Source organism: Panthera pardus, unplaced genomic scaffold (genome assembly GCF_024362965.1).
Source record: "Panthera pardus isolate Hobbes unplaced genomic scaffold, ASM2436296v1 HiC_scaffold_2, whole genome shotgun sequence".
NCBI classification, from domain to species: Eukaryota; Metazoa; Chordata; class Mammalia; order Carnivora; family Felidae; genus Panthera; species Panthera pardus.
Window position 1 is genome coordinate 31,276,804 of NW_026526765.1, and position 26,859 is coordinate 31,303,662.

The following is a 26,859-nucleotide window of genomic DNA, read 5'->3' on the forward strand; positions in this document are numbered from 1 at the left end:
CCCCTAAAACAGTATTTGCTCGAAGATACAATTTCTAGTAAGGAGTCACAGGGTATGAAATAATAGGAAACCAACTAGTAAGAAAACAAGAGGACTTATGATACCTGGAATATGTCATTGATGTCTACTGGAAGAGCAAGACCAATATAGTCATCTGAACTACCGTATGTTGCACTGGACACCATGGATCTCACTGACGAGGATCGCTGCAGGGTATTTTGATTAATGGGACTCAGTAAGTCTTCTTTATCTAATGACGCATAACTTAAAGCTTTCATGAACCTACAAAACCGTAAAACAAAAATCCACTTGCATTAGTTTCTTGATTTGTAATATTAATCAGATACAATTTATATGAAATTATAATTTATTTTTGTAACTTCATAAAAGATAAGTAGCTAGTCAAGTACTAAACAGTGCCATCGTTTATTAAGAGCATAAAAACACTTGAAATTATTTAGCTGTTACAAAATGACATACAAAAGATCATCAGTAATGAGACCGTTAGGAAAAACAACTGCTATGGCCTCCCAGGTAAAAGTGTCAAGGTGGGCAATTAGAACTTTCAATATCTAGAAGCAAAACAAAACAAAACAAAACAAATCTTAGAAGTCACAGGTATGATCCAAGGGTTATCTTCACAATCCTTTCAAACTACAAACTTTGCTATAAGTTAACTAAGGGCATGTCTATTAACTCCATTTAACATTATTTTTATGAAAAATAAGAATAAACACTTATTGTGTGGCAACAAGATTTATGTAACACAGAAGACAGACACAAAACAGCAATAATGTTATCATTTGTAAACATTACAAGATAGTCTTATTTGAAGCACTGATACTTCCTCATAGCACGCCTTACTAGTGATGCCATAATAAATACGGTATGCTGATATTTCCCTAATATCATGCATCTTTCTCATACAGATTTCTTATTCATGCAACATCCATGCTAAAATATTTAGTAGGGGCCTGCTTTGTTTATACAAGGCACTACACAAGGCTCCAGAGTTAATGTACACTGGCATTCGGAAACCCAAGTCATTTAAAATTTAATAATGTAACCTGATACTTAGAAAAATTATTTTATAATGCATACAAAATAAATCCTTCATAAATAGTAGCTATTAAGATTATCATAATAAAAACCACTAATTTCTAATGTCCGCTTAAAAACCACTCATAGTTGAAACTGACAAATTTCATAACATAGGTCAGCGGTTTTTAAATTGTATTCTGTTAAACCTCTCGTACTCCATAAAACTCTTAAAGGAGTACTGCAGATAAAGGAAGGAATTATTGGATCACTTGCCCTCCCAATCCCTATCTCAACTAAGTAGATCCATTTTAATCTATTATCCATATTGGGTTTCCATAGAAATGCTTTTGTGAAGAAAGAGTTTCTCTACCTAAAACGCAACATTTGAAAAGCTTAAAGCCACTGATCTAGTCCAAATTCCATTAGATAAGGCAACTGAGGCCTAGATATTCCAAAATTCATGAACTTTACTACATAGATTCACAACAGTGAGCAACTGAAGTCTGCCTGGTTTCGTTCTGGATTGAGGAAGTTTGCAAAGCTGCTGAATTCTAGGCAGATGAGACATTATAGCATAATTTATGAAACCTTGTTCCTTGTTCAAGCTCATTCACTCAGTGCCAGGATTAGAATTTAGGATTAAGGATTCCTAATCGAGTGTTTGTTGTATCATGTCCCAAGGAGACATCTCAGTGAGATATGATTTTTTAAGACTGTTGGATTCATGCCATCCATTATATCACAGGTATCTACAAGCCTGCTTTTTTAATTTTATGAGAAAAAAAACAAAAAACAAAAAAACAAAGAATAATAATCCTTCTCAGCCTGGCTTCCAAACTGTTATTTTAAAGTAAACTTGTAGTTATCTTCCATCATTTTCATTTTCTCTGAACGAACTCAATAAAGGAAAGGGGTAGGAACACAATTTTACCCCCATGGAACCTGGTACATAGCAAGTACTCAATACAATTTGAAGAACAAATGAAAGATTTGATGAACGTGAAGTTTCGTTATGCTGTCATGCCTTCGCACAAGCTGTTCCTGGCTCTCCTGTTTTTTTCTTGTTTTTACTTATTTCCCTCCCAAGAAATTAAAACACCTAATCATCCTTTATAACACCAATAACTTCACATTTTACTCCAGGAGTAAAATTCCCAAACCACCTTCTCCTGGTCTAATAGAGAATACAGGAAATAAGATTCTAAGAATCCAGACTGGTTAGGAAATAAATGATCTGGGGTAGCTGTCTTTTTCTGGTCTATTCTTATGAATATTTAAGCAGTACAACTTTCTAATCTGTGCTTTCAACAATTCGGATAGAAATGCCTGCTTCAATGACACATAATGAACAGGATGCTTCAGAGTTAATGGTGCTTCGGTTACTGCACTGAGCTGTGAGATGGTGCAACTCTTACTGCTTACTTTGTTGTGCTATGTTTACTGTCCCTGCTTGCTGTGCTGGTCTTTGAGTTTTCAAATACTTTATTGTAATATAAAAGTTTCCTCCTTTGCTATCAATTTTATCAATTGTCCTTTCCTGTTAAGAGTGTTCTACCAGTCAGAAGCTTTTCATTTTTGCTTCCATAGGCCTGAAAACCTGATATCCCTGCTTGTTAGAGTAAGTATCAACACACTCTGAATTTGGGTCAGAGGTACCTTATCTCTTTTGAATAAAATTCATGAACCTCACTGCATAGATTTAGACTAGTAAGCTATTAAGAGATTTTCCTGTGTTTGTTCTGATTGATGAGGTTGCTAAAGCCAGGTGAGTTCCTGGTAGATGAGACATTACTGCATAATTTATAAAATTCTATCAAATGAAATACAATTTATTACTGCTGCAAAGGAACCCCTTCTACTAAATGCATTGGCATCACTGAAACAAAACTGCTTAATAATATCTTAATGTTCTGAAGAATTTGGCTGTATAAGAGCCAAATGGGTTACGTAAGGAAGTAACTACCCATGATGATGATGATGATAGGTGTCAGGCACTATTCTCAGCACTTGACAAATACTAATCCATTTAAATGAATGTAAATTAATAACCGAAAACTAAGAAAGTTTTTCGAAGTAACTGGCCCAACAACAAAGAATGGGTACAAAAATCTTTGCCAACAGTCAAATTTAACATTGCCTATCTTTTAAAGGTCAAATCAAAGTTGTTTATTTTGATCAACTTGATCTAATCTTTAGATATGGCACAGAAACTCCCTACATGTTCTTGAGTGTAGGCAAACTACTACTGCTGAATCCTCAGAGCCAAGGAATTCATTGAATGTTCATTAGGTTCCTACCAAATAATCACAGCTACTTAAGACAAAATGAAAAGAATTTCACTGAAATCTGTCGTTACTTAAAAAAATAATAGTAAGGTCAACTTCTGGAGCCTTAAATTGACCTACCTGAAAAGGTTGTTTGTTATTGTAGGTCTTAAGCTCCTGATTCCCCCGACATGCTTCTTTTTAAAATCGATCCTTGCAGAAGCGAGAAATAAAAAAAAGCTTGTGACTTGTGTGTCCTTGAAAAGCATGTATGTTTATTTTCAGGGCCTAATAGAATTTCTTTTCCCCCCTCGCAGCTGCAAGAATCCATTTCAAATCATATCGGGTAACTAGGAGCTTACAGCCTACCATAGTAAACAATTCTAATAGGTCGGTTCTGAGGCTGATGTAGATGTAAAACCTGGCTAATGCTTTCCATTTAAGCCTGTTAAAATGCAACCGTTATTGTTCATTTTTAAGTGCATATCTGCTCACCTGCTTGGTGTTAACCTGGATTCAAAGCTGTTGGCCTTCATGGTGATGGTATCAGTAAATAGCACATCTTTTGCTGGAGATGCCAAAGCTTCAGAGTGAGATAAGGATGGATGCATTCTTTGCTGCTGTAATCTTTTCAGTGTAGCGTAGCCAAAGGCGTCTCTAGAACTTGTGTAACTAAAGTTACAATCTGCTAGACTTTTAATTGTAGCAATAGAGGGTGCTTTAAGGGACTGTGCTCTTCTAGGAAGCGTATGAGAAGAACCTGGAGGCACCAGGGACACTGAGTTTGATTTGGAGAGAGATAGATGGTTAGACTGTGGCGTCAGATAGTGGCTTGTCTTAACAGTTTTAGTACTTACCACAGTACTCATACTTCCACAGTCTGTGTCCACAGTCGTAGCATCCACACCTACGGTCTCTCGTGAAGGACTGGAGCTCATTGAACTTATTCCACTTGTTGTAGTGTCTGTATTAAAGCTTTGGCTACGTATCTTCATATGTGAGCTTGTTGAACTTTCTACAACTAATCTCTCTCGGCTTGTGTTTTCTCTGTGATTCTCTGTACCAAGACTCTTGGTGAACTTTAAGTCATTCTCTCCAATGCTTGGAGTACTACCAGCGTCTTCAATGTGCTTATTCCCAACGAATGAAGTTTCTAATTGCAATGTTTTCTGTACTGTGGACATGGGTGTGAAATCATCACTATGGTTAAAGTCGACACTGGGCTCCGTAAGTGTTCTGATCCGCCTGTTGTTTGTCTTATTTTCAGATGACAGTTTCCCTCCTTTTGGATCACTGCTACTACGATGTTTTTTATTAGGCAAAGTAAGCGAATTTAAGATACGATTCTTCACAAGTTTACTAGAAGCAAAGAAAGGGAAGGAATTTTTATCCTTTATAGGTCCAGGCCGATCATAAAATGCTGGCTCTGTGTCTTCACTGATGTCAAGAAAAAATGTACTAGTAGAGCTGCTGCCAAACCGGTCATCCTCCATTATGAACATACCTATGATCAAAGGATTGTCAATAAAAGCACAGAAAAAACAACAAACAAGATCATAGCAGCTGTTAGTGATGTATTTCCAGAATTTTTTGTTTAACAGTCATCTGGGGAAAAGATGTCAAAAATAAAGGGTTAAACTGCTGAGAAGCCACATAAGAACTTCTTGAGACCAAGTGTCTGAACTTGAGTGAGATGTGAAATTATGTCATTATGAGGATCTTCGGTTATTTCCAAAGAAAAATTACAGGATTCATTATGGCACAGTTTACATGAAGTGTGTTCTTGTTTGGCTGTTTATTTTTTTAATGTTTATTTATTTGAGAGACAGAGAGGGGGAGAGGGGGAAAAAGAGAGAGACAGTGTGCACATGCATGCACACACAAGCACTGGAGGGGCAGAGAGACAGGGAGAGAGACAACCCCAAGCAGGCTGAGCTGACTGTGCAGAGCCCAACACAGGGCTCAATCTCATGAACCTATGAGATCATGACCTGAGCCTAAAGAGTCAGACATTTAACCTACTGAGCCACCCAGTTACTGCCGATTGTTTGTTTTAATGGCAGTGAATTTCTAAAATCTCCAAATATTCAGGATAAAATTAAGAGAAAAGAAGGAGGGGCCCCTGGGTGGCTCAGTCGGTTAAGCGTTTGAGTTTGGCTCAGGTCATGATCTCACAGTTTGTGGGATGGAGCCCCATGTCGGGCTCTGCACTGACAGCACAGAGCCTGCTTGGGATTCTCTCTCTTCCTCTCTCTCTGCCCTTCCCTGCTTGCGCGCACGCACTCTCTCTCTCTCTCTCTCAAAATAAATAAACATTAAAAAATAAAAAAGAAGATTTGACCGTGGATGTTCACTCAGTTGGTATAGATTCCTGTTAGTTTATTCTTCAAATTACAATAGAAATGAATTCCTAGTCTTAAAATATACTTCCAAGGAACCAAGTCACAGCATTTTATTTTTTTATTTAAGTCACAGTACTTAAAAAAAAAATTTTTTTTTAATGTTTGTTTATTTTTGAGAGACAGAGACAGAGCATGAGCAGGGGAAGGGCAGAGAGAGAGGGAGACACAGAATCCGGAGCAGGCTCCAGGCTCTGAGCTGTCAGCACAGAGCCTGACGCGGGGCTTAAACCCACAAACCGTGAGATCACGCATGACCTTAGCTGAAATCGGGACACTTAATCTGACTGAGCCACCCAGGCACCCCTAAGTCACAGCATTTTAAATTCATGTTTAAACCAATTAGGTTTACTGTTTTCTTTTAGGCGCTAAGGGACTCATTTAAATTCAGTGTCTAATTCTAGTAAAAGACTCAATCTGGGTGTCTAATGACATCTATGACATTTTATCCTATTTTTATTTTTAACTTTTTGTTGAGTAATTATAAACTACTTCAAATATATTTTGAAAGAAAGCAAAAAGAAACCCTAAATAAATTTGCATATTATATTTCCATATTTTGTTGATTCTAAGATGCACATTTTTCACACTTAATACCTCTAAAATCAGACTGCATCTTGCAATCAGTGGTATGTCCTAGCTTAAAAGGCAGCATTTTTTTTTTCTTTTTTTTTTAGTGGTATACTAAAATACTGGTGCGTCTTATAATTCATAGAATCTTAAGACCTGGTGAACCGTGGTTTGACAAATGTTGCATTATTTTCTTAAAAAGAACGTCTTAAATTTTGTATGCCTAACAGCATTTAGCACAGGGATTAAAACCACATACTGTTTTTTCTTTGATTTTGACACTCTATCTTTTAATAATTTCACTATTTAGTTTAAAATATATCTCCTCTCTCAAAAATGAACATGTGAATATAATATCTCTTAACAGATACATGCTGGTTCAATAATCTCTAGATCTGAAAAATGAGTGAACAAAGCATGTAAACAAAGAAGGTAAGTGAATAAATAATTTACTTGTTAGATTTTAGAATAAGCAAAAACGAGAATGGTTCTTTTGGCACACAGCTTATTTCTTTAACTCTGTAAGTAGGATTTTCCAAAAGCTATTTAGAAGGCAAAGAGAGAGAACAATGTAGGCTGGTGGCTATCCTCTCTGTTGTGAGAAGAGAATATATTCTCCAAGACCCCATTAGTGCCAAATTATCTTAGAAAAAAGTAAATCAGGAATATAACAAATACATTTAAATTGTGACATTACAGATGCAAATGTTAATTTTAGCTACCTTCATGTAAGCTTGTCAACAATACTCACTTGATGGTGCAGATTCGCTTTCACTATTATGTCTAGAGCTGGTTGACTCAGAGTTCAAACTCAGAGTGCTCGGGATAGATGAGAGTTCATTACAGAGTTGTTCTACATCATCTGGAACCACTGGCCACAGATGTTTGCGACTGTGCCTTACAGAATCCCAGTTGTGACATTTCAGAATATCACAGCCTTGTTTGGTTTTGGCTATGAGGCCAAGCACGTATACACAGGTCCTGTATGTAAAAGATGTAGTAATGAACTGTTTATATTTCCAAACTGAGATTTCTTAAAGCAACCAAAAAATATTAGTTTGCTATATGTACATTTGAATTTTTTTTTAAGTCATTAAAAATTGTGGAAAAAACGTATTTAGAGGAGTTAGGAGTAACTTAGAAGCAGTAAATGACATGAAAACCTTTCTTTTTTTTTTTAATGTTTATTTATTTTTGAGAGAGAGACAGAGAGAGTGTGAGCATGAGCGGGGGAGGAGCAGAGAGAGAGGGAGACACACGATCATAAGCAGCCTCCAGGCTCTGAGCTGTCAGCACAGAGCCTGACATGGAGCTAGAACCCACCAACCGTGAGATCATGACCTGAGCCGAAGTCAGATGCTCAACCAACTGAGCCACCCAGGAGCCCCCTAAAACCTTTCTAATATAGATCGTAATTTCAGTGAAGTAATTTGAAAGAACGTAATGTAATCTTAGGAAAAAATGACATATTCTAGCTTTTCTGGGATTAATCTAGAACATTTGGGCTATTGAACTACTGCAATATTTGAACATATGCTACACTGTCACTGTTTATTTGCCAGTTACTAAACTTCAACATAATAATAATAAAAACGGAATTATAACATTAAGCAAGGAGGAGCTCTTTAAGATGTTTAAGTTAGTGCATTTAAAAATCTTTTTTTATTTAAAAAATTTTTTTAAGTTTATTTATTTATTTATTTTGAAAGAGAGTGCACGTAGGGAAGAGGTGGGGGGGTGGGGTGTGGAGTGAGCCTGACGTGGGGCTCAAACTCATGAACCACGAGATCATGACCTGAGCCAAAGTCAGACGCTTAACTGAGCAGCCCAGGCATCCCAAAATCTTTTGTTTGTTTGTTTGTTTATTTTTTTATTTATTTATTTTAACGTTTATTTTTGAGACAGAGAGAGACAGAGCATGAATGGGGGAGGGTCAGAGAGAGGGAGACACAGAATCTGAAACGGGCTCCAGGCTCTGAGCTGTCAGCACAGAGCCTGACGCGGGGCTCGAACTCACGGACCGCGAGATCATGACCTGAGCCGAAGTCGGCCGCTTAACCAACTGAGCCACCCAGGCGCCCCTTTTTTTTGTTTTAAAGTAAACTCTACTCCCGATGTGGGGCTCAAACTCATCACCCTGAGACCAAAAGTCACATGCTCTACTGACTGAGCCAGCCAGGTGCCTCCCCCACACTTTTTTTGTTTTTACCTTATATCATTAAGACTTTCAGTAAATTAACAGTTCTAATGGGCTAAATCATAAAATAGTCTTCCCTCACAGCCATTTGTTAACAATAACATATATATACAATAGAAAGATTTATGAGTGAAATAACATACCCTCTGACTGAAAGAACCTCACACTGCTTTGCAAGTTTTAGTATATCTGGAATCACATTTTCTTCCTGTAGCAAATTGAGACCCCAATTTGACGAGCCAATATTTCCCTGAAAGAAAAGAAGTCACTTATATCAAATCGATTTAGAAGAGTAACTCTTTCAAGAAATTTGGAAAGCTACTAAAAACAAAAATTAACCCCATCTTGGAGAAAAAATGTGAAAAAAAACCTCAAATAAGGAACTTCAGAAATCAGTGTTCCATTTATCTCAGCAAAAAAACTAAAACTAATAGTTTAATCATCTATCTTCCAGCCTAAAAATATTCAAAATGGGCAGAAACAATCTGGGTTTTAGAACATTAATCTGAGAACAAGTTCCAAATCAAATGATTTTTTTTATTATTATTAATGGGAAAATTAGAAATATCTTAAAATGATGAAGATCTTATAGAAGTGTTTATTACAAACCAAGGCCCAAAGAGATGCTTTCAGTTTTTTAATTTCTTCCCACTTATCCAAATCTGGCGTACGAACATTATGACAGAGTTCAGTAATAATATTCTGGAGAAAGAAAGAAAAAAACATAGGAGTAACAATATGTTTTTAATGTATTTTCTTACTGCATCTTAAAACCTATCATTTAAGGTTTGTATTTAGTAACTTTTGTGTATTTAAAATTCTAAAATAATTTTATGCAAAATTTCTTAAGCAGCATTAGTACAGGGGCTCTGAGTTCATATTCTAAATTAAAAACACTAATATAAAGATATGTGCCCCAGAAGTCTTCATAGACTTAATATAAAAATAGGACACTACAGAGTATATTTATGCAAAACTTTTGCTCCTGAGATGAACACAAATACAAAAATGAACATAAACTGCTAGATTACTATTGTTCAGAAGACACACAGGCAAATACTTATATATCTATTTCTAAAATAAGTAAAAGGTTACATTTATTGAAAACACCTAGTAGCAAGACATATTCACAGCCATAAATTTGGTGTGCTAAGCATGAAAGAATAACTGCTTGACTAATCCGGTTACATTTCATGAAGTACAGGGGAACAGGGAAGTACAGACAGGAACTGATACTTCCAGTCTGCTGCTCACCAAAGATAACTAAATCTGTATCAGGCTCAGTTTAACTTCCCAACAAGAATGACAAAATTCACTTTTTCAGTATGTTTTTGCTGAAGAGAGAAACTTCCCCAACTGTAAAGGACGAAACTCAGACTTTCAGTGGGTTACTTACTCTATGTAACCAATTAGCTATGCAAAAGGTAACACCTACCTCCGGGAAAGGAAAGGCATGCAAGGCAGTAATATGTCTAAGGATTACAAACACAGAATGCCTACATCAGTTATAAGACAGATGGCTTTTAAAGCAATTATGCCACTAACTTTAAGGCTTTTGAAAAGTTTTTGCAAAGACACTACTTCAGCAATATTAAGATTTTTTCCTACCACTGTAGCTATTTCAAATGATTAAATTATGTTTTTACCTGTACTTCCAACAAATGACAGCCTGTTTTGTGGTGTACCAGTTGTCCATACAGGTGTACAGGCAGGTAGACATGAGGACGCTGTAATCTAGTATAACAAAGAATATTGATATGCCTATCGGCTCACTTACAATATGCTAATTAAAACAAGAACTACTAATAAAGTACTAGATACTTTAACCAAGCACTACTTTAAAGTACTAATACTTTATTAGTACTACTACTAAAGCACTAGATAAAGATATAATTTCTCAGCATACAAAAAAATATGAAGGTGGAGGAGCATGAGGATTTCTCTAGAAAATTAAGTTTAGCTGGCCTCAAACTAACAGACTAGGGTAAGAGCATGAAGGGTATACGAATTAGATCAGTAAGGTATTCAGCATATTAAGAGTGACACTGGAATTTTTCAGCCATCAATGCCATGCTGTAAGATCTTTTTATGTCAGTGCAGGAAGTAAAATTTCCAAGTACTCAGAACACTTTAAACAATAGAGAGTTATTACAAATTGGCTTTAATTTTTTTTTTTTTTTTTTTTTTTTTTTTTTGAGGACCAGCAATAAATTATTCCATGAAGTAGTCTGTACCTTTGGTTACTTCGACGAACATAGTTATCACCATCAACTGGCTTTCGGTAAGTAGTAAGTGCTTCATTAAGTTGTTCTTCAATCAAGTCAACATATTTTGAATTATATTCCTAGAAGATATTGTTTTAGTTGTATATAGTATCATAACAACATTCACTACATTCATAATATGTTAGGTACCTAGCAAATCTTGGAAGCATAAATATGAGAAAAATGAACACCTGTTCAGGAAATTTAAGAAATTTTAAAAAGGGTAAAACCAAGTATTACGAATGCAAATGTTCTACCATACCCCAAAGCTTTCTGCTTATACTTTTTTTTTTTTCAGTCTATTTATTTTGAGAGAGAGAGAGAGTGAGTGAGTGAGTAAGCAGGGGAAGGGAGAGAGATGGAGCGAGAGGATCCCAACCAGCCTCCATACTGGCAGCTCAGAGCCCAAATGGGGCTCAATCTCACGATGCTGAGATCATGACCTGAGCTGAAATCAAGAGTTGGATGCTTAACTGACTGAGCCACCCAGGTGCCCTCTGCTTATACTTTTATCCCCATCTGCAATGAATATTTTAGAATCCATATAAGTTAATAATTTTGTTTTTTATCTTATTTAAATTACTTTCCCCATTAAATATGAATAAACAAAAAACTAGCCTCTTAATATTAAACCCTGAAGGTATTCACTAGAAATTTAAAAAGGGAAATTAAACCATTAATTTAGGGCCTTTTGGTAAAACATATCCCTTTCCCCACTGATTTAAATCAAGTCAAATGTATAAATTTTTCCAACTAAAACTTGGAAAACTTCTAGTTAACTTCTTTAAACTGAGAGTCAGTCACTTGCATCTTTATTTCAAGAGATCACTTTAAACTGGTTAGAAGGAATGGGTAGGACCTCTCTGGAAGGCAATTTGGCAGTATGTATCACAAATTTTAATTCACATACTTTTGACTCAACAACTATACTTTCAGAAATGTATCTTAAAGGGGCACCTCGGTGGCTCACGTCATGATCTCACGGTTCATGAGACTGAACCCTGTGTAGGAGGGCTCTGTGCTGATACCGTGGAGACTACTTGGAATTCTCTCTCTCCACCCCCCTTCGTCCTCCCCCCCCATGCACGTGTACTCTCACTCAAAATAAATTAATAAAAAAAAGTGTATCCTATAGATAATACTTGTACAAGTATGCAAAGATATATGCAAAAATATCCAACAAACACTGTTTACAAAACAAAAAACATTGGAAACAATGTCAATACAGGAGTGGTTATCAAGGTGCATTCACAGAAAGCACTATGGAGCCATTAAAAAGAATGAGCTAGGGGCGCCTGGATGGCTCAGGTGGTTAAGTGTCTAACTTCAGCTCAGGTCATGATCTCATGGCTCGTGAGTTCAAGCCCTGGGTTGAGCTCTGTGCTGATGGCTCGAAGCCTGGAGCCTGCTTCAGATTCTGTCTCCCTCTTTCTCTCTCTCTCTCAAATATAAACATTAAAAAAAAAAAAATGAGCTCGATTTACATGTGTAGCTCTGAAAAGATGGCAGATATACTGCTAAGGGAAAACTTAAATAGCTTTATCTATACTTGTAAATAGCATTCATTTGTATTTTTAATTTAACAATTTTAAGGTTTATTTATTTATTTTGAGACAGAGACAGTGCAAGTAGGGGAACGGCAGAGAGAGAGAGAGAGAGAGAGAGAGAGAGAGAGAGAGAGAGAGAGAGAGAGGAAGGTAGGTAGGTAGGAAGAAGCCCAAGCAGGCTCCGCACTGTCAGTGCAAAGCCTGACATAGGGCTCAAACCCACAAAACTGTGAGATCGTGACCTAAACTGAAACCAAGAGTCAGAAACTTAACCAGCTGAATCACCCAGGCACCATTCATTTGTATTTTTTCAATAAAGAATATGTACTTATAAATGTACAGAACATCTCTGAATGCACACAAACTGTTGACAGATATTACCTTCAGAAATGACAGAATAAGGGCACAGGGAGATATTTTTCATTCAAAACCATTTTAGACAACTTGAATTTGGTGAGTTACTACCTTCTCTCTCTACTTAGAGCCTCTAAAAACTTTGTTTTTATGTTTTTCCCTAGGTTCCATATTTATTTTGTAACAGTAATACAAGGTTTTGATTAGACCATACCATTAGAGAACACCATCATTATTATTACTGCTACTATTACCACTATACTATTATCATGCTCCCCTGTATATATGAAAATCTCAGTGCAAAAAAGTCTACTTAAGGCAGCTATTCTGAGCTTTATGCAGGAGTAGTTATATTCATGTGGTTAATCCTCTGACCAGGGCACTCACTTGGAAAACACTAGCAAAGGTCAGGGGTATGGTTTATAGCTGTGAAACGCACTGAATTTCTGATGTGGGTCATCTTGAGGATTCTGTCCAAAAGGACCTATCTGGAGGGCAAGAAAACCCCAATTGAGGGGTGGACCTGTGCTCTCTCCCTCCCTCCCTCCCTCCCTCCCTCCCTCCCTCTCTCTCTCTCAAAAATAAACATTAAAAAAAATTAAACTGAATGAATTTTTAATATTATACTGTCCTGGATGTTTGATGACTTTGAAAAAGAGACAGACTTAGTTCATGTTGGCATGCCATAAGCTACTGGGAGGAAACCAAAAATAGTGGAAAAGAGTATGGGTTTGGAATCAAAAAGTATCACTGCTCTGCTATTTTCATGCTCTGTGACCTGGGATAAACTAATCCTCTGGGATAAAATTTACTCTTCTTAGCCTCCAAATTTTCATTCACAAAACAGAAATAATAAAATATATTTCACAGGGTTGCTGTGATTAAAGCAAGGATTAAAGGAGGTAATACCTGAAAAGCACTAAGCTCAATGGTAGGCAATCAGTAAGTTGGTTTTCTTCTCTTTCTCTTTCTCTAATTAATTTGAGAGGACTATGTTGTCTTTATTTTTACATCACCCATTTACTGCCTAATGAACTGTAATTGCAATTCAGGATGTGTTTGTAATTTTCTAATGAAAATGTTCTAGCGAAATTCACCAATGACCTAACTGTCAAATTCAACAGCCTATTTTCTACTATTCATCTTATGCAACCTCTTTAACAAATATGGATCACCGGCCTCTCCTTCCTGGAGCATCCGTTAGTGACAACATTCTCTATGACAATTTTCTCAGTGTCTTTGTCCTTCTATTCCCCTCATTAAAACAGAGTGTTCGCTAGGGAGCAATTTCCACTTTTCTTTCTTTTTTTATTCTTTACATTTTCCCTGGTGATCTCACTCATTTCAGATTTCAGAAGACTCCCAAATTGTCATCCTCAGCACATATCTGAGTTCTTGATCCCCAATTCCAAACATTTTCTGGATACCATAACTTGGTCATCCCACAGAGCAATACCAATTCAACATATTCAAAATTCATTATCCTCACCCTGCAAGCCACTTCTGTAATCACAATCTCTTAATGGTGATCCACTGCATGCTCAGTCATTGAAATCAGAAACTTTTAAGAGTCAGATGGACTCTTTATTCATTATATACAATCAGTCAACAAATCCTACCCATCTTATTTCAAAAATGCTCAGAAAATATACCCTGCCTATCCAATCTCAGCATTACTGGAGTTCACATTCTTACCAATTCTCGCTTCTAAACTGGTCTCAATATTTCTAGGCTTTACCTTTGATGATCAAACTTCTGCCTCTACCCTGCGACCTGTCATGTTTCTAAAGCACAGGTCCGATTATGATTAGTCTTTAAACACCTATAATAATCCCCCCACTTCCAATAAAACTGAAATACCTTAATATGACATAATGTGGTTCGTAAGGCCTATAATCTAGTTCTAATTTACCATTCCAGCCTCATCTTGCCAGTCCACACTTATCCTAGCCCAATTACACTGGAATACAGATAGCTTTCTTCATAAATCTGAAGTGTCTATAATCTATATAGATCTATTCTGCTCCCTCAGCCTAGAATACCCTTCTTCGTACTCATCTACCTACCTCCTCCTCAAGACCATTCCAAATATCATATGCTTTCCTGAGCCCACCCAACATTGCTTTCACTAATGCTAATCCCTAAGGCAGAATCATTTGTGTTTCCTTATACACTGCACATGCCTTTGTGATTGCATTTATATTTTATACCTACTATTTGAAAGTACCGTACCAGATATGCTAAGCAATTTTCTAATACTGTAATTTGTATAATAAGGTGACCGATTTTACTATGGTAATTTGTTTAAATAACTTCTATTTATGAACTAAAACTATCATATCTTACCTCAATTCTCCAATTCATCAATTACTAACGACTTCATGCCTAAAATATGTTTTATAATTATAGAGTTTTTTAAATGAGAGCTTCTTGTGAAATATGGTTCAATATAGACAATGTAAATGATTGACATGATGAAAAATCTAAAAATTATTTACATTTGGATTGATTACCCATGGGATTCTAAGATGCTTTGACAATTTATAATGCTTCAAACAAAATAACCACAGTGACAACCAACTAAAGAAAAGCTAGTAAGTTCTCTAGTCACTTCATATTATTCCCTCCTTCCTAGGTTTCCCCATTATCTAAAACAGCAGTAAGTCTGTTCTCAGATTATGTAAAAGTAGCACCCTAAAACGAAGTTAACTTAGATTATTATATCTGCTTGGTAGAACTGTTTTCTTCCTTCATTTAGGAAAACTGTTTTAGTCGTAGCTTCAAAGGGCTATCTAAGGGACCCAAGAATAAGAATGAAAGAATTATATCAGTAGATTGTATCAATTAAACCAAAAACAAAATTTCAATAGAACGTACACAAAATCAATAGTTCACTATAAAATGACTGCTCTCTAGCTTTAAAAAAATGGATAAATATAAATACAAGTAATTATACAGAATTTAAGACCTGACTTCATATGAATGTTTAAATATTTGACCTCTTTCGTTTCAAAACACTGATATGAAAAATCCTCTAAAATCATAAATCTATTTCCTGGTATAAAAACATACCAATTAAAGCTTATTCAACAGAGAGTTACCTTGTGCCATTTTTCCAACTGTTTTGCTACATAACCCCTTTCATTCAGATAGGAAAATCCTTTTGGAATGGAAAGAAATCTGTAAATTAAAACAAGCAATAGTTTAACACAAAGTCTTACTACAAGTGTTTAAAGGAGCTAAGATATCTTAAACAATACTATATTTAAGAAGCTAAAAGACTTTAGGAATAGCTCCTTCCTGAAAGTAAAAGGTCAACTATTACTATAATTTCAAATAAAAATAAATTTTCATAATCTTGGAAAAACATATGAATCCAATCACAGTAAAGAAAATGTCATGAAAATCATGAGAAGACACAGAAATGTAAAAGAAACATTAAGGAAAACAATGAAAAGACAGAGTTTCAGTATTAAAGGATGTCTAAGATTCTAAAATAGACCTCTTTCAGTAGTTAATACTAAACTCTTTAGAGTGCTTCCTGTTTGGATTTGAACTGAGCTTTAAAATATACCGCTAGAGAGAATACAACAAAAACACAACTATAAGAAAAATTTACTTAATATTTACCTCAGGAGGAGAAGCAAACCCTTGTCCCCAAGGTGAGATAAAGCTGGCTTCATCTGAATAAGAGCATGAAGATTGGCCTAAAAGAAGTATTAGGCAAATTAACAATTGCAAAAGATGGTAAATTCTCCATTTCCAAACGCCCGTGTTAAGTACATTATAATTTACATAATTTTCTACTAAAATGGAATATTTTAATAATTAAAATTAATTTAAAATAATTGAATAAAAATTCATGTCTAAGTATTCTATTATAAAATAATAAACCTTCACCTTGTCTTCACATGCTTCATCCAGAATATCAAGAGCTTCAGAAGAAATTGTTTTGTTTTTATCGTGTAGCTGGGTCACTAGTAATTCAATTCCCCAGTTATTGAAGAATTCAACATTAGCTCTCAATAATACTCTTAAATGTTTTGTTGCATACAGCCTACAGGCCTACAAAGATAAATGAAAATAAAAAAAATAAATTAAAAAAAACAAACCATGGATCGTCAATTTGGGCTTTGTTTTGGGGCAGTTTTGCTACTTGAAAATGGCAGGAAAATTGGAATTGATGGTCTAGTCCTTGATATATTTTTTTAGACTAGTAAATGAAATACTTTTGTCTCAATCTAGCTGCTTCTTCCCCTTTATAGAAAAAAAATGGGTACTACACATAGTTCCTTGAAGCAACTACTATTTTAAAGTAAACTCAAATTCCATCCCATATTCTTAGAATTAATAATTAATTCTGCTTGGCTAAAATTTATGAGTTATTGAATTGATTATAAAAATATAGTTTTATTGCCTGTGTTACACTCACATCAGTAGCTGCAGTAAGGATTTTGGAAAGGATGACTCTCGCCAATCCATCTCTGCTATAATCCAAGCTAGAAACAGTCAGTTTCAGCAAGTGATCTTGATTTTTCAAGGAACAGAGGTTAAGGAGACTAAAAAAAAAAAAAGATGAAAATATAAATAAGCACTTCTACAAAAAAGCATTTAATGACAAATATCACATAAAAAGAATAACAAAGCAGCAAGATAACTCTATTTTTTTTTTGTATTTTAATAAAACTTACTAAATACATGTACACAGAATAAAAAGCATACCATTTCTGACTACATTAAAAATAAAGTTCAGGTATATTTTGAAACAGAACTAGGGATATTCACCACTGAAATACGCTGCATTTTTCCAGCATTTTGACTCCATGAGGGTGGCAAGAAAGTGTTCCAATAAATAAAAAGTAGTGTTGACTAAGGGTAGTCAATAAACCATTATTCTGAAGACTTCGTTCAGGTTTCATTCCAGACGAGGCATTGAGCCACTGAACAATATCCTTTACTAGATCTTCTAAGTATCCTTGCCCATCCTAAAAGAAGATACATTGTGTTATTATTAGAAAAGCACTTTTGCTTTTAATTAGAAAAATTAACTGTAATCAAGTCCAAAAAAATTTAGAGATAATGATGAAGTTACTAACAACAGATACCAATCACTGAGTACTTGTTCATTTCACAATGCTGTATGAAGATGAAGATGATATTATCTTCCACTTAACAAGGAAAAAAACAGGTTTTCTAGAAGGCACGTAACTCGTCCAAAGTCACATAACTAGCTAGTGGCAAAGTCAGGATTCAAATCTAGGTCTGGGCTCATTCTGTATGCTACTAAACACAACTTATGCATACTCAGAAATAAAAGGAAGAGGGTTAATTCAATGAAAAACATTTGCCCCGGATAATATTCAAAATGCTCATTACCTCTTCGGACTCAAGAAGAAATTCTGTAAATTGACAACCCACAACTGTGAGCTGCTTAGACTTGGCAAAATCCAGATCCAGGTTGGCATATAATTTACTGCTGGGCTTGTAGAAGTAAAGTAGTCTTCGCACAAACCTAAAACCAAAATAAAATTAGCAACAAAGTAAGAAGCCAAACAATTACTTAGTCATAGCTTATCATACAAGATTTTGAATACATTTTGTGTTTAAACCACTATAGTAAATGGCAAGGAACAAACATATTTGGTACATTACACACACGCGTGCGCGCACACACACACACACACACCAATAAAAAAACAAAACCAACCAAAAAAACACCTTAGTTATCAAGAACAGTTTGTGAAATAATTTTATGGTGAGATGCCTGAAAGATATAGTAGAGAGCAAAGATGCTAGCCGGAAAAATGCAGATATAACATAACTAGCTAGAAGATAAGACTAGATATATATAAAGAAGCCACCTGAACATAAGCTTTCTTCTGTATTTTGTGACGATCACTGTTCCATGACTCTATAAAATAATCTTACACTAGATAATTGTAAGCAAAATGTATCATACTACAATTCTGTCAGTTTTTCACAATTAGGCAAAAGGTCAAGCATAAAAGTTGCAGGTAAAATTCAGGCAACTTAATTTATAAAGCAATGAATACAATTAGTGATCTTTCAGCTTTATAACTTTCAACATTATGGTCTAAGCTTCCATTTAACTTAGTTCAATATAATTTCATGCACTACAATTCAGTCCAATAAAGGTGCCAAACTCAGGATTTGGAGAAACAAAGTTGAATGAGACTTCATCTTTGTTCTCAAGCAGTATGAGAAGTTAGTGCTACGCTTCTTTATTCCAGTGTAAATTTATATGTTTCATATATATTCCACATATAGATATTAAGTTAAGCATTATGAGTAGATGAATACAACCAAATAATAATTAAGGACATGAACTTTTCAAAAACATGAAGGCCATTTTATTAAATGAGATCAGTACTGGTGGTTGATTAGTCTAAACTCAGGATAACACAAATGCACAGGGTACTAGAGAGCAGCACAAAGCTTAAGTACTGCATATGCCACGAACATTAGCTTGTTTTATAAAAAGTGTGGAGAGCATCAACTTGGTTAAGGGGAATGTAAAAAGGAGGACAAATGAATAACCCTCCAAAGCCAGATGCAAATGCACGTAGCAGCAGAACAGTAAAAATGGCCATCATTTTGAGAGGGAAACACTATGTCCTTATTATGTCATCCTCACACGTTAGGGTTAAGATTACCATATGGTTGATATTACCCCAATCTGAGAAACTTTTATCTGAAGTACATCAAGTGTTCTAAAACTAAAACCAGAATATAAATAACTAGAAAAAGAATTAGCTGATGCTTTTGGGTTATAAGACTAAAACTCAAAAATGTATACATGTACCTACTAATACCAACCACTAAAATGTATGTATGTATCTTTAAAATACCAATTATTACTTTTCATGGGTATTAGGCATAATATAATTCAAATCTAAGTTCTCTCGATTTAAATGCAAAACAGTTGTTACATACCTGTGCAACTGTTCATCTTTATAGTTTCTTAGATTTACATTTGGCCACTAGAAAAACATAATATGTTATATCATATATGTATTTATCAATTCCCAAACATTTAATTGTGATGAATTACAATGAATAATAAAATGAAGCCAATCAAGCCATGACCAAGAAGTATCCTGCCATACCTTAAGAATGGTCCCTATAAGATTCCAATTCCATTCAAGATTCTCTTTATGTTGAAGGACTTGGCTATCTCTAAGGTTCATTAAAAGAGCTTCCTCTGTATCCTAAGACCATCAGAAAGTAATAAGGAAAATTAAAGCAAATTATCTTCACATTGAGAAGACTAAGTTCAAATTTTAAAAATATAAAGAAAGATTTTTCATTTAAGGATGAATTGTGAAGGCTTTTTAACTTTAAAAAGTTATAAAAACATAGCTCTAAACTACCTGGTCATTATAAAACTGAAATGCCATTTGAAGATCCATAAGCATGAATAAAACTGCAAACTCAAGCAAGTATATGCACATTAAAATCCATCGGCTAAAAAATTAGGAAACTAAGTTAAAACCTGCGGTATTTTATGTCAGTACCTTAAGAACAAATATATCTTTCTGGACTCGGAGATACTGATCCCGTTTCTGGTGTGTTGCAATTGCTTTCTGAATAATGTGATCTAAATGGAGGCTGTAAGGCTTAGGTCCTCGTTTCTTCATTTCATGGAAGCGTTTTAAACAGTTCAAGGCTGCACTGGCTCGCCTAATGAAAAAAAACTGAATTAATTCTGTAGCAAAGTTAGCATTATGCTATCTATCTACTGAGAGAGAGAGAGAGAGAGAGAGAGAGAGAGAGAGAGAGAGAAGAGAGAGGGGTTCTTAAGCAGGCTCCATGCCCAGCGCAGAGCCCGTTGCAGGGTTCAATCCCACAGCCCTGGGATCATGACCTGAGCTGAAATCAAGAGTCAGATGCTCAACTGACTAAGCCACCCAGGTGCCCCAAAGCTAGCATAATTTTAAAGAGATCAATCTGGTAAATTACTCTAGTAAAATATATAAATTCAAGGCCAGAGATTGTTACTAAAAAGTAAATCATTTAATCAAATTTGGAACCACAAAGAAAAAAAGTATCAAAAACACTGCTGATTTGTATGAAGAAACACAAATTATTTAGAGCCAACTAAATATGTATTTACTAATCATTTTTCCTGTGGCGGTGGGCACTTTTTATATATTGGTTTTAAGAACTACAAAGTCTGAAATCTAGTGTTCTCTATTTTCTTATAAAAGTTTAAAAACCTCGCTTTTCACATTTAAATCCTTAATACATCTGAAACTGATTTTTATTTATGGTATGACACTGGAATATTTCATTTCCACTCCCTGTGGATAATCGATGATTCCAGTATCAACCTGTACAGTCTCTACTTCCCCCATTGATCTACAACTGTAAATGGTATCCTTTCACATATTGTTTTTAATTCCTTGTTTGTGGTACATAAAAGCACAATTCTTGAGAATCTGGTGGCAATCAAGTCTCAACTACAGAAGTTCTGGTAAATATAAATCAGATTTAAAATTTAAAAACCTTGAGATGTGTTCAGATTAGCAAGTATTTAGAAGTAAAGAGAGCTTGCTGAGCTAAGAAAAACAAAAACAAAAGTCATTGTAAGACTGTTATTACTGAAATTTTGAAGGTAAATTTGAATTCTTCATAAACCCTAAAATTCATGGCCATAATCTAACCCAGAGAGTTTAGGTCTACCAGGCTTTGGGAAATACATTTTTCCATCATGTTAACTACTAAAATAAAAACTGAAAGGGGAGCCCTGGCTGGCTTAGTCAGTACAGCATACAGCTCTTGATCTCAGGGTCATGAGTTCGAACCCCACATTGGATGTAGAGATTGTTTACATTAACACATTTAACAAAGAAAAAAGTTGAAAGCTATCAGTACTAATGGAAGCCTAGAGTTAGAACTGAGACAGATGATCCCTATGGCTTTTAGGGATCTTCAGTCTACTAAGTAATAGTATATTCATAGGTAAAATTAAAATTATTAAGTAAATACATTATTTATTTATAGTGAGGCCCATATATGTACTTTTGAATTTAAAAATTTTTTTTTTGTTTTGAGAGACAGAGAGGGTACAAATGAGCAAGGGGCAGAGAGAGAGAGAGAGAGAGAGAGAGAGAGAGAGAGAGAGAGAGAAGCGGGGCTCACCCAGGGCTTGTGTTTTACCCAAAGCAGGGCACGAGCTGACCCCGAAGCGGGGTTTGTGCTCACCCAAAGCGGGGCTCATGTGTTACCCAATGCAGGGCTCGAGCTCACCTGATGTGGGGCTCAAACTCACCAACTATGAGATCATGACCTGAGCCAAAGTCAGATGCCTAACAACTGAGCCACCCAGGCACCCAAAAGCTAACTTTGAAGAAATGTGTAACTGTTAATAAAAATTCACAGTTCTGAATAGCTAATGAACTGCATTTTACTAACGTTACCAAAAAAAGTCCAAATATATAGATTTCTCCGATAATAGGCAGAATAAAAAAAAAAAAAAGGAAAAAACACCCCTGCTTAGACATAATCTTAACTAAATGAAAAGATTCCTACTAGCACTTTCCAATCAAGCTTCTTCATCTTTACCTTCTAAATTATATGTTATTAGCACTGAAATTCCACCAGAGCTACAGCTGTATTACCATACTCTTGGTTAAAAATTCTGTTTGTAGTATCTACTTCAGTATTAAGAGTTTAGTTTACTTCAATGCCTACAGTATGAGTTACTAAATTCCAACATTTTTAATTACACACATAAAAGAATACATTGTTAATATTTGTGCTTTGTTAACTTGAAATATTTTAGACATTAAAAAAAGAGCCTGAATTGCTGCTGAAAACATAAAACAGTCAAAAAAATTCTCAACCAACAATTTTAATGATGAAGTAGATGGATGTCCTTGTCCAGAAATATGCTAGAAAAACCTGATTTTACTAAGCTATAATACTTGGTAGCCTAAAATACAAATTATTAAATAATACTATTAATTTTCCTTTACCTATGAGGCTTCCCTAAAAAAACAATTAAAAAAAACCTGAAAAATTTTAAAAAGAAGAGAAGGTCATCTAAGTGGGTATTAATATCAGACACAATCTTTGCTACAGAGCTCTGATACTTACAGTCTCTTTTCCTTGGGGATATCAAAAGATGCGGCCATATTCATTAGGGTTGGCAGGCAGTGCAAATGATGGCTATGTGAATGAGGAAGAATTGTATTTGCCTAAAATGAAACATAACATTTTTTACAAGTTGATAACTAGAAATATTTTATTCTAGAATATCCATAGATAAAACACTAAAGGCTTTACTCATGAAATTAACTTAATGACTTTCCAGTACAAACTTATTTATAATTTTTTATCTTATCTACTTTCAACAAGGATGAGACAGAATAAAGATACAGACTCACATTAATAAAACTCCAAATTTTATAGATCCTATATTATAACTTTATAATTTTTAAGCAGTAATCAATTAAACTCAATTCTTAAATGATTTAAAAGGATTACATATCAAAACTTAGATCCAGTGCTATAATTAATCCTGCTTTCTAAACAAAACCCACCACTCAATTTGCTTTCTATCAATGAAGATAGATAATAAACAATGAACTAACACCAATATACTTAAAATGACCAGCTTTTATATTTCAAGGGAATCCTAGAACTCTGGTCAGGGAGGAAAGGAACAGATGAAATTTATTTTTAAAAAATCCTTCATTTAAAAGCAACTAATTCTAGATATTGATAACCTTATAGAAAATGATATACTAAGAATTAAAATAAAAATCAGATCTGAGAAACCTGTAATATTACTTAATTCCTCCATGGATAGGCTGAATGAGAATGCAGCACACGGCTGAACAACTCCCTGATAAACAAGACAGTTCTTTTATTTTATTTTTTATTTTTATTTTTTTAACGTTTTATTTATTTTTGAGACAGGGAGAGACAGAGCATGAACAGGGGAAGGTCAGAGAGAGGGAGACACAGAATCTGAAACAGGCTCCAGGCTCTGAGCTGTCAGCACAGAGCCCGATGCGGGGCTCGAACTCACAGACTGTGAGATCATGACCTGAGCCGAAGTCAGCTGCTTAACCGACTGAGCCACCCAGGCGCCCCAACAAGACAGTTCTTAAACTCTGTTCAATTCTCTTTATCTCACTCACAGAGCCCAGCTGCTATGTGGGGGAAAAAATACAAAACACTAGGCGTGGGGGAGGACTGAAACAACAGAAATAAAAAGTATTCTGCCAATAAGAGAAAACCATAACAATTTTAAAAGATCTGCCACAGGGTTACTTCTTCCTTAATGAGTTGAAAGTGGTTCCTTTTATTTAGCATTCTATTAACAAATAGGTGACCTAGAAACAGGAATTTCTATCTTGCAAACAATCAGTTCTCCCATTCCTTGATTTGCTGGGACTAGAGAATGGTCAGATCACTTTATTAGCTCCTTTTTTCCAGAAGTTACTGATGTCACAAAAATCAAGGCAAAAAAAAAAAAAAAAAAAAAAGATTCTTACCCTCTACACCTCAACCCACAAGTGTGCAGAGAAAAATGTGTTCAAACAAGGGAGTTCTATTTAGAAAATTTTCACAAAGTTTTCTAAAATTGAGGCACTATTTGCAACAATGTGGATGGAACTGGAGAGTATTATGCTAAGTGAAATAAGTCAGAGAAAGAAAGATATCATATGTTTTCACTCATATGTGGAATCTGAGAAACTTGACGGAAGACCATGAGAGAAGGGAAGGGAAAAAAATTGTTATAAACAGAGAGGGAGGCAAATCCTAAGAGACTCTTAAATACAGAGAACTGAGGGTTGATGGGGTGAGAGGGGAGTGTGGGGAAAATGGGTAATGGCCATGGAGGAGGGTACTTGTTAGGATGAGCACGGGTGTCGAACGTAAGCGATGAATCATGGGAATCTACTCCCAAAGCTAAGAGCACACTGTATATGCTGCATGTTAGCTAACTCGACACAAGAAATATTTTAAAAATATAATGAATAAAATTCAGGCACTGATTGCCATATTATTTCTACTGCTACCTGATTAAAATATCTACTTTTGTAATTTCTTGCTTATTAGGCAGAATATCTTTCTGAGATACATTAAGATTTATAGGACTCAAAATGTCAGCATCAAAAGTGAGTATAAAAATCAATATTCAGTACTTATTAAAATTTTTTTTATTTTTAATGTTTTTTATTTATTTTTGAGACAGAGAGAGACAGAACATGAGCAGGGGAGGGGCAGAAAGAGAGGGAGACACATAATCTGAAACAGGCTCCAGGCTCCAAGCTGTCAGCACAGAGCACGATGTGGGGCTTGAAGTCACAGACTGTGAGATCATGACCTGAGCCGAAGTCGGACGCTCAACAGACTGAGCCACCCAGGCGTCCCAATATTCAGTACTTTTTAATTTTTACATTTGTTCCATTTATAAAACTAGCCTATACATAAATACACACACACACACACACACACACACACACACACACACACACGTATAGATAAATACAAGGCATCAAGGCTCTTTGCAATGCAAAGACAAATAAATGAACTTTACTTTTTGAGGTACTACAAAGTAACATTATTAAAATAACCTTTTTATAAATTAAAACAGTAAATGGTATGAAACATAATCAGGAGTTGGGAACTTACCATATGTAGAAGCTCTCCTAAGAGGATGGTAGCTCTAACTGAGATATGGTCATCACTGTTTGTTATCACTTCAACCAAGCCCTTTGAAAATAAGGAAGAAAATATTATAGTTGCAAAACAGTATCTAGGAAGAAATGTATGCATCATATATGCCTGTTGCTCTGAAAGAACTCTGTCAGAGAAAATTTTAAAAAATAAAATAAAGTTAAGGCTTATTAAGTCTTGCCTCTAGAAGTCCATTACGAATAAATGCAGAGAGTATCAGCGCCAAGTAATTATCCATGAGGTCTGGCCTAGAAATAAACACAGCACAGAAACAGTTTAAATACTGTTCAATATATTACATAATTGAACATAAAAACAGTAACTAATAAATTTGAACTATTTCTCAAAATTCTACCTGGATCTGGCACGATGAGGAAGAATAGTTTTTGCCTCGGCTGCTACAAAGCCATCCGAAAGCCTCCAACTGTCTTGGAATCTGCCTGGATCTAAATAGTTAAAACCAGGTGGTTAGAAAAAAATGAAAAAAATCACCAAAACATATCAGTTAACCATCAGCTAGTCAGGCTATAAATAATGTTTTAAAATGTTAGTTAAATAAATAGACTGAAAAGGCATACAGAAAAAACTGATTTCTTGATGTACACAGATCTAAACTTCTTTCATTTTGGGACTTAGGAGTCATTTGGCTAAAACGAAATGAGAATGAGATAATCTAATCTGAGAATTACATCAGTTTCTTTTCTCCTCTCTTCCTTTCAAATTTGTCCATCTTTCTATTAATTTCACTGTTCATATGCAACAACTAGGGTCATGGGAAAAAATTTTTAATTTCTTATTTTTAGAAATTTATTTGACATTTTATTTTCATATCAATTCCATGATGATGCAATAAGAAGATATTTAATATTTAGTTCACTATTTTGCTTTTAAAGGACTCTGCTTCTATCAGATAAACCATTTAAAAAATTACAATATAGGAACAGATACAAATGTACTTCGATACTTACCTACACTAAGCAGTGCTTCTATGAATTCTTCAGTCACAACAGGTAGAGGAAGACGAAATATATCATAGAGTACTTCAAGCAGACCTCGCTACAAGTGCAAATAAATACAGTCCATTTATTTTTATGCAATGAATCATTTAAATTAAGAAACTAAAAAATTGAAAAAAGATTTTTTTAAATGTCCTATTCAGAGAATAAAATACTGATAAAGACAAAACTACTGTATGTTAGAAAATTACCATATCAGGCCTATATTACACAAGAGATAACTACAGCATGCTTACTATATACACGATTTAATCTTTCCAATAAATCTTTTATTATCCCCATTGTAGTAGATATGGAGAAATAGATTTACAGGTTAAAAGTAATTTGCCCAAGGTCATGGAGCTATCAATACTAAAATCAGGAGTCAAATCTGAGTTGGCCAGACTCCCAAAACCATGTTCTTTCACCATCTGCTAAGTAAGCAGTCAAGTGAATTGCCCTAACCTTTAGCTCCCTGCTTATAGGTCTTTCCATCTACAATCACATCCTTCCA

General features: G+C 35.0%; 1 protein-coding gene across 8 annotated transcripts in view; it reads right to left on the bottom strand.

Annotated features, from left to right (window-relative positions):
* The window catches only part of RICTOR (RPTOR independent companion of MTOR complex 2), a 123,226-nt gene that overhangs the window by 14,831 nt on the left and 81,536 nt on the right, over nt 1-26,859 (bottom strand). For 6 of the 8 annotated variants that reach the window (XM_019464212.2, XM_019464210.2, XM_019464213.2 and 3 more), the window contains 22 exons: nt 26,319-26,406; nt 25,706-25,796; nt 25,532-25,598; nt 25,306-25,386; nt 22,756-22,856; nt 20,172-20,337; nt 19,764-19,865; nt 19,591-19,637; nt 18,013-18,148; nt 17,422-17,621; nt 17,069-17,195; nt 16,537-16,701; nt 16,267-16,343; nt 15,738-15,816; nt 10,706-10,815; nt 10,118-10,205; nt 9,081-9,173; nt 8,615-8,721; nt 7,026-7,255; nt 3,801-4,809; nt 3,447-3,518; nt 105-282 (listed from right to left, as the gene is read on the bottom strand). In XM_019464212.2, coding sequence (XP_019319757.1) covers nt 105-282; nt 3,447-3,518; nt 3,801-4,809; nt 7,026-7,255; nt 8,615-8,721; nt 9,081-9,173; nt 10,118-10,205; nt 10,706-10,815; nt 15,738-15,816; nt 16,267-16,343; nt 16,537-16,701; nt 17,069-17,195; nt 17,422-17,621; nt 18,013-18,148; nt 19,591-19,637; nt 19,764-19,865; nt 20,172-20,337; nt 22,756-22,856; nt 25,306-25,386; nt 25,532-25,598; nt 25,706-25,796; nt 26,319-26,406 — 3,414 coding nt within the window. The remainder of the gene's footprint in view (nt 1-104; nt 283-3,446; nt 3,519-3,800; nt 4,810-7,025; nt 7,256-8,614; nt 8,722-9,080; nt 9,174-10,117; nt 10,206-10,705; nt 10,816-15,737; nt 15,817-16,266; nt 16,344-16,536; nt 16,702-17,068; nt 17,196-17,421; nt 17,622-18,012; nt 18,149-19,590; nt 19,638-19,763; nt 19,866-20,171; nt 20,338-22,755; nt 22,857-25,305; nt 25,387-25,531; nt 25,599-25,705; nt 25,797-26,318; nt 26,407-26,859) is intronic. The other 2 variants (XM_019464215.2, XM_019464211.2) reach the window with 1 other exon arrangement.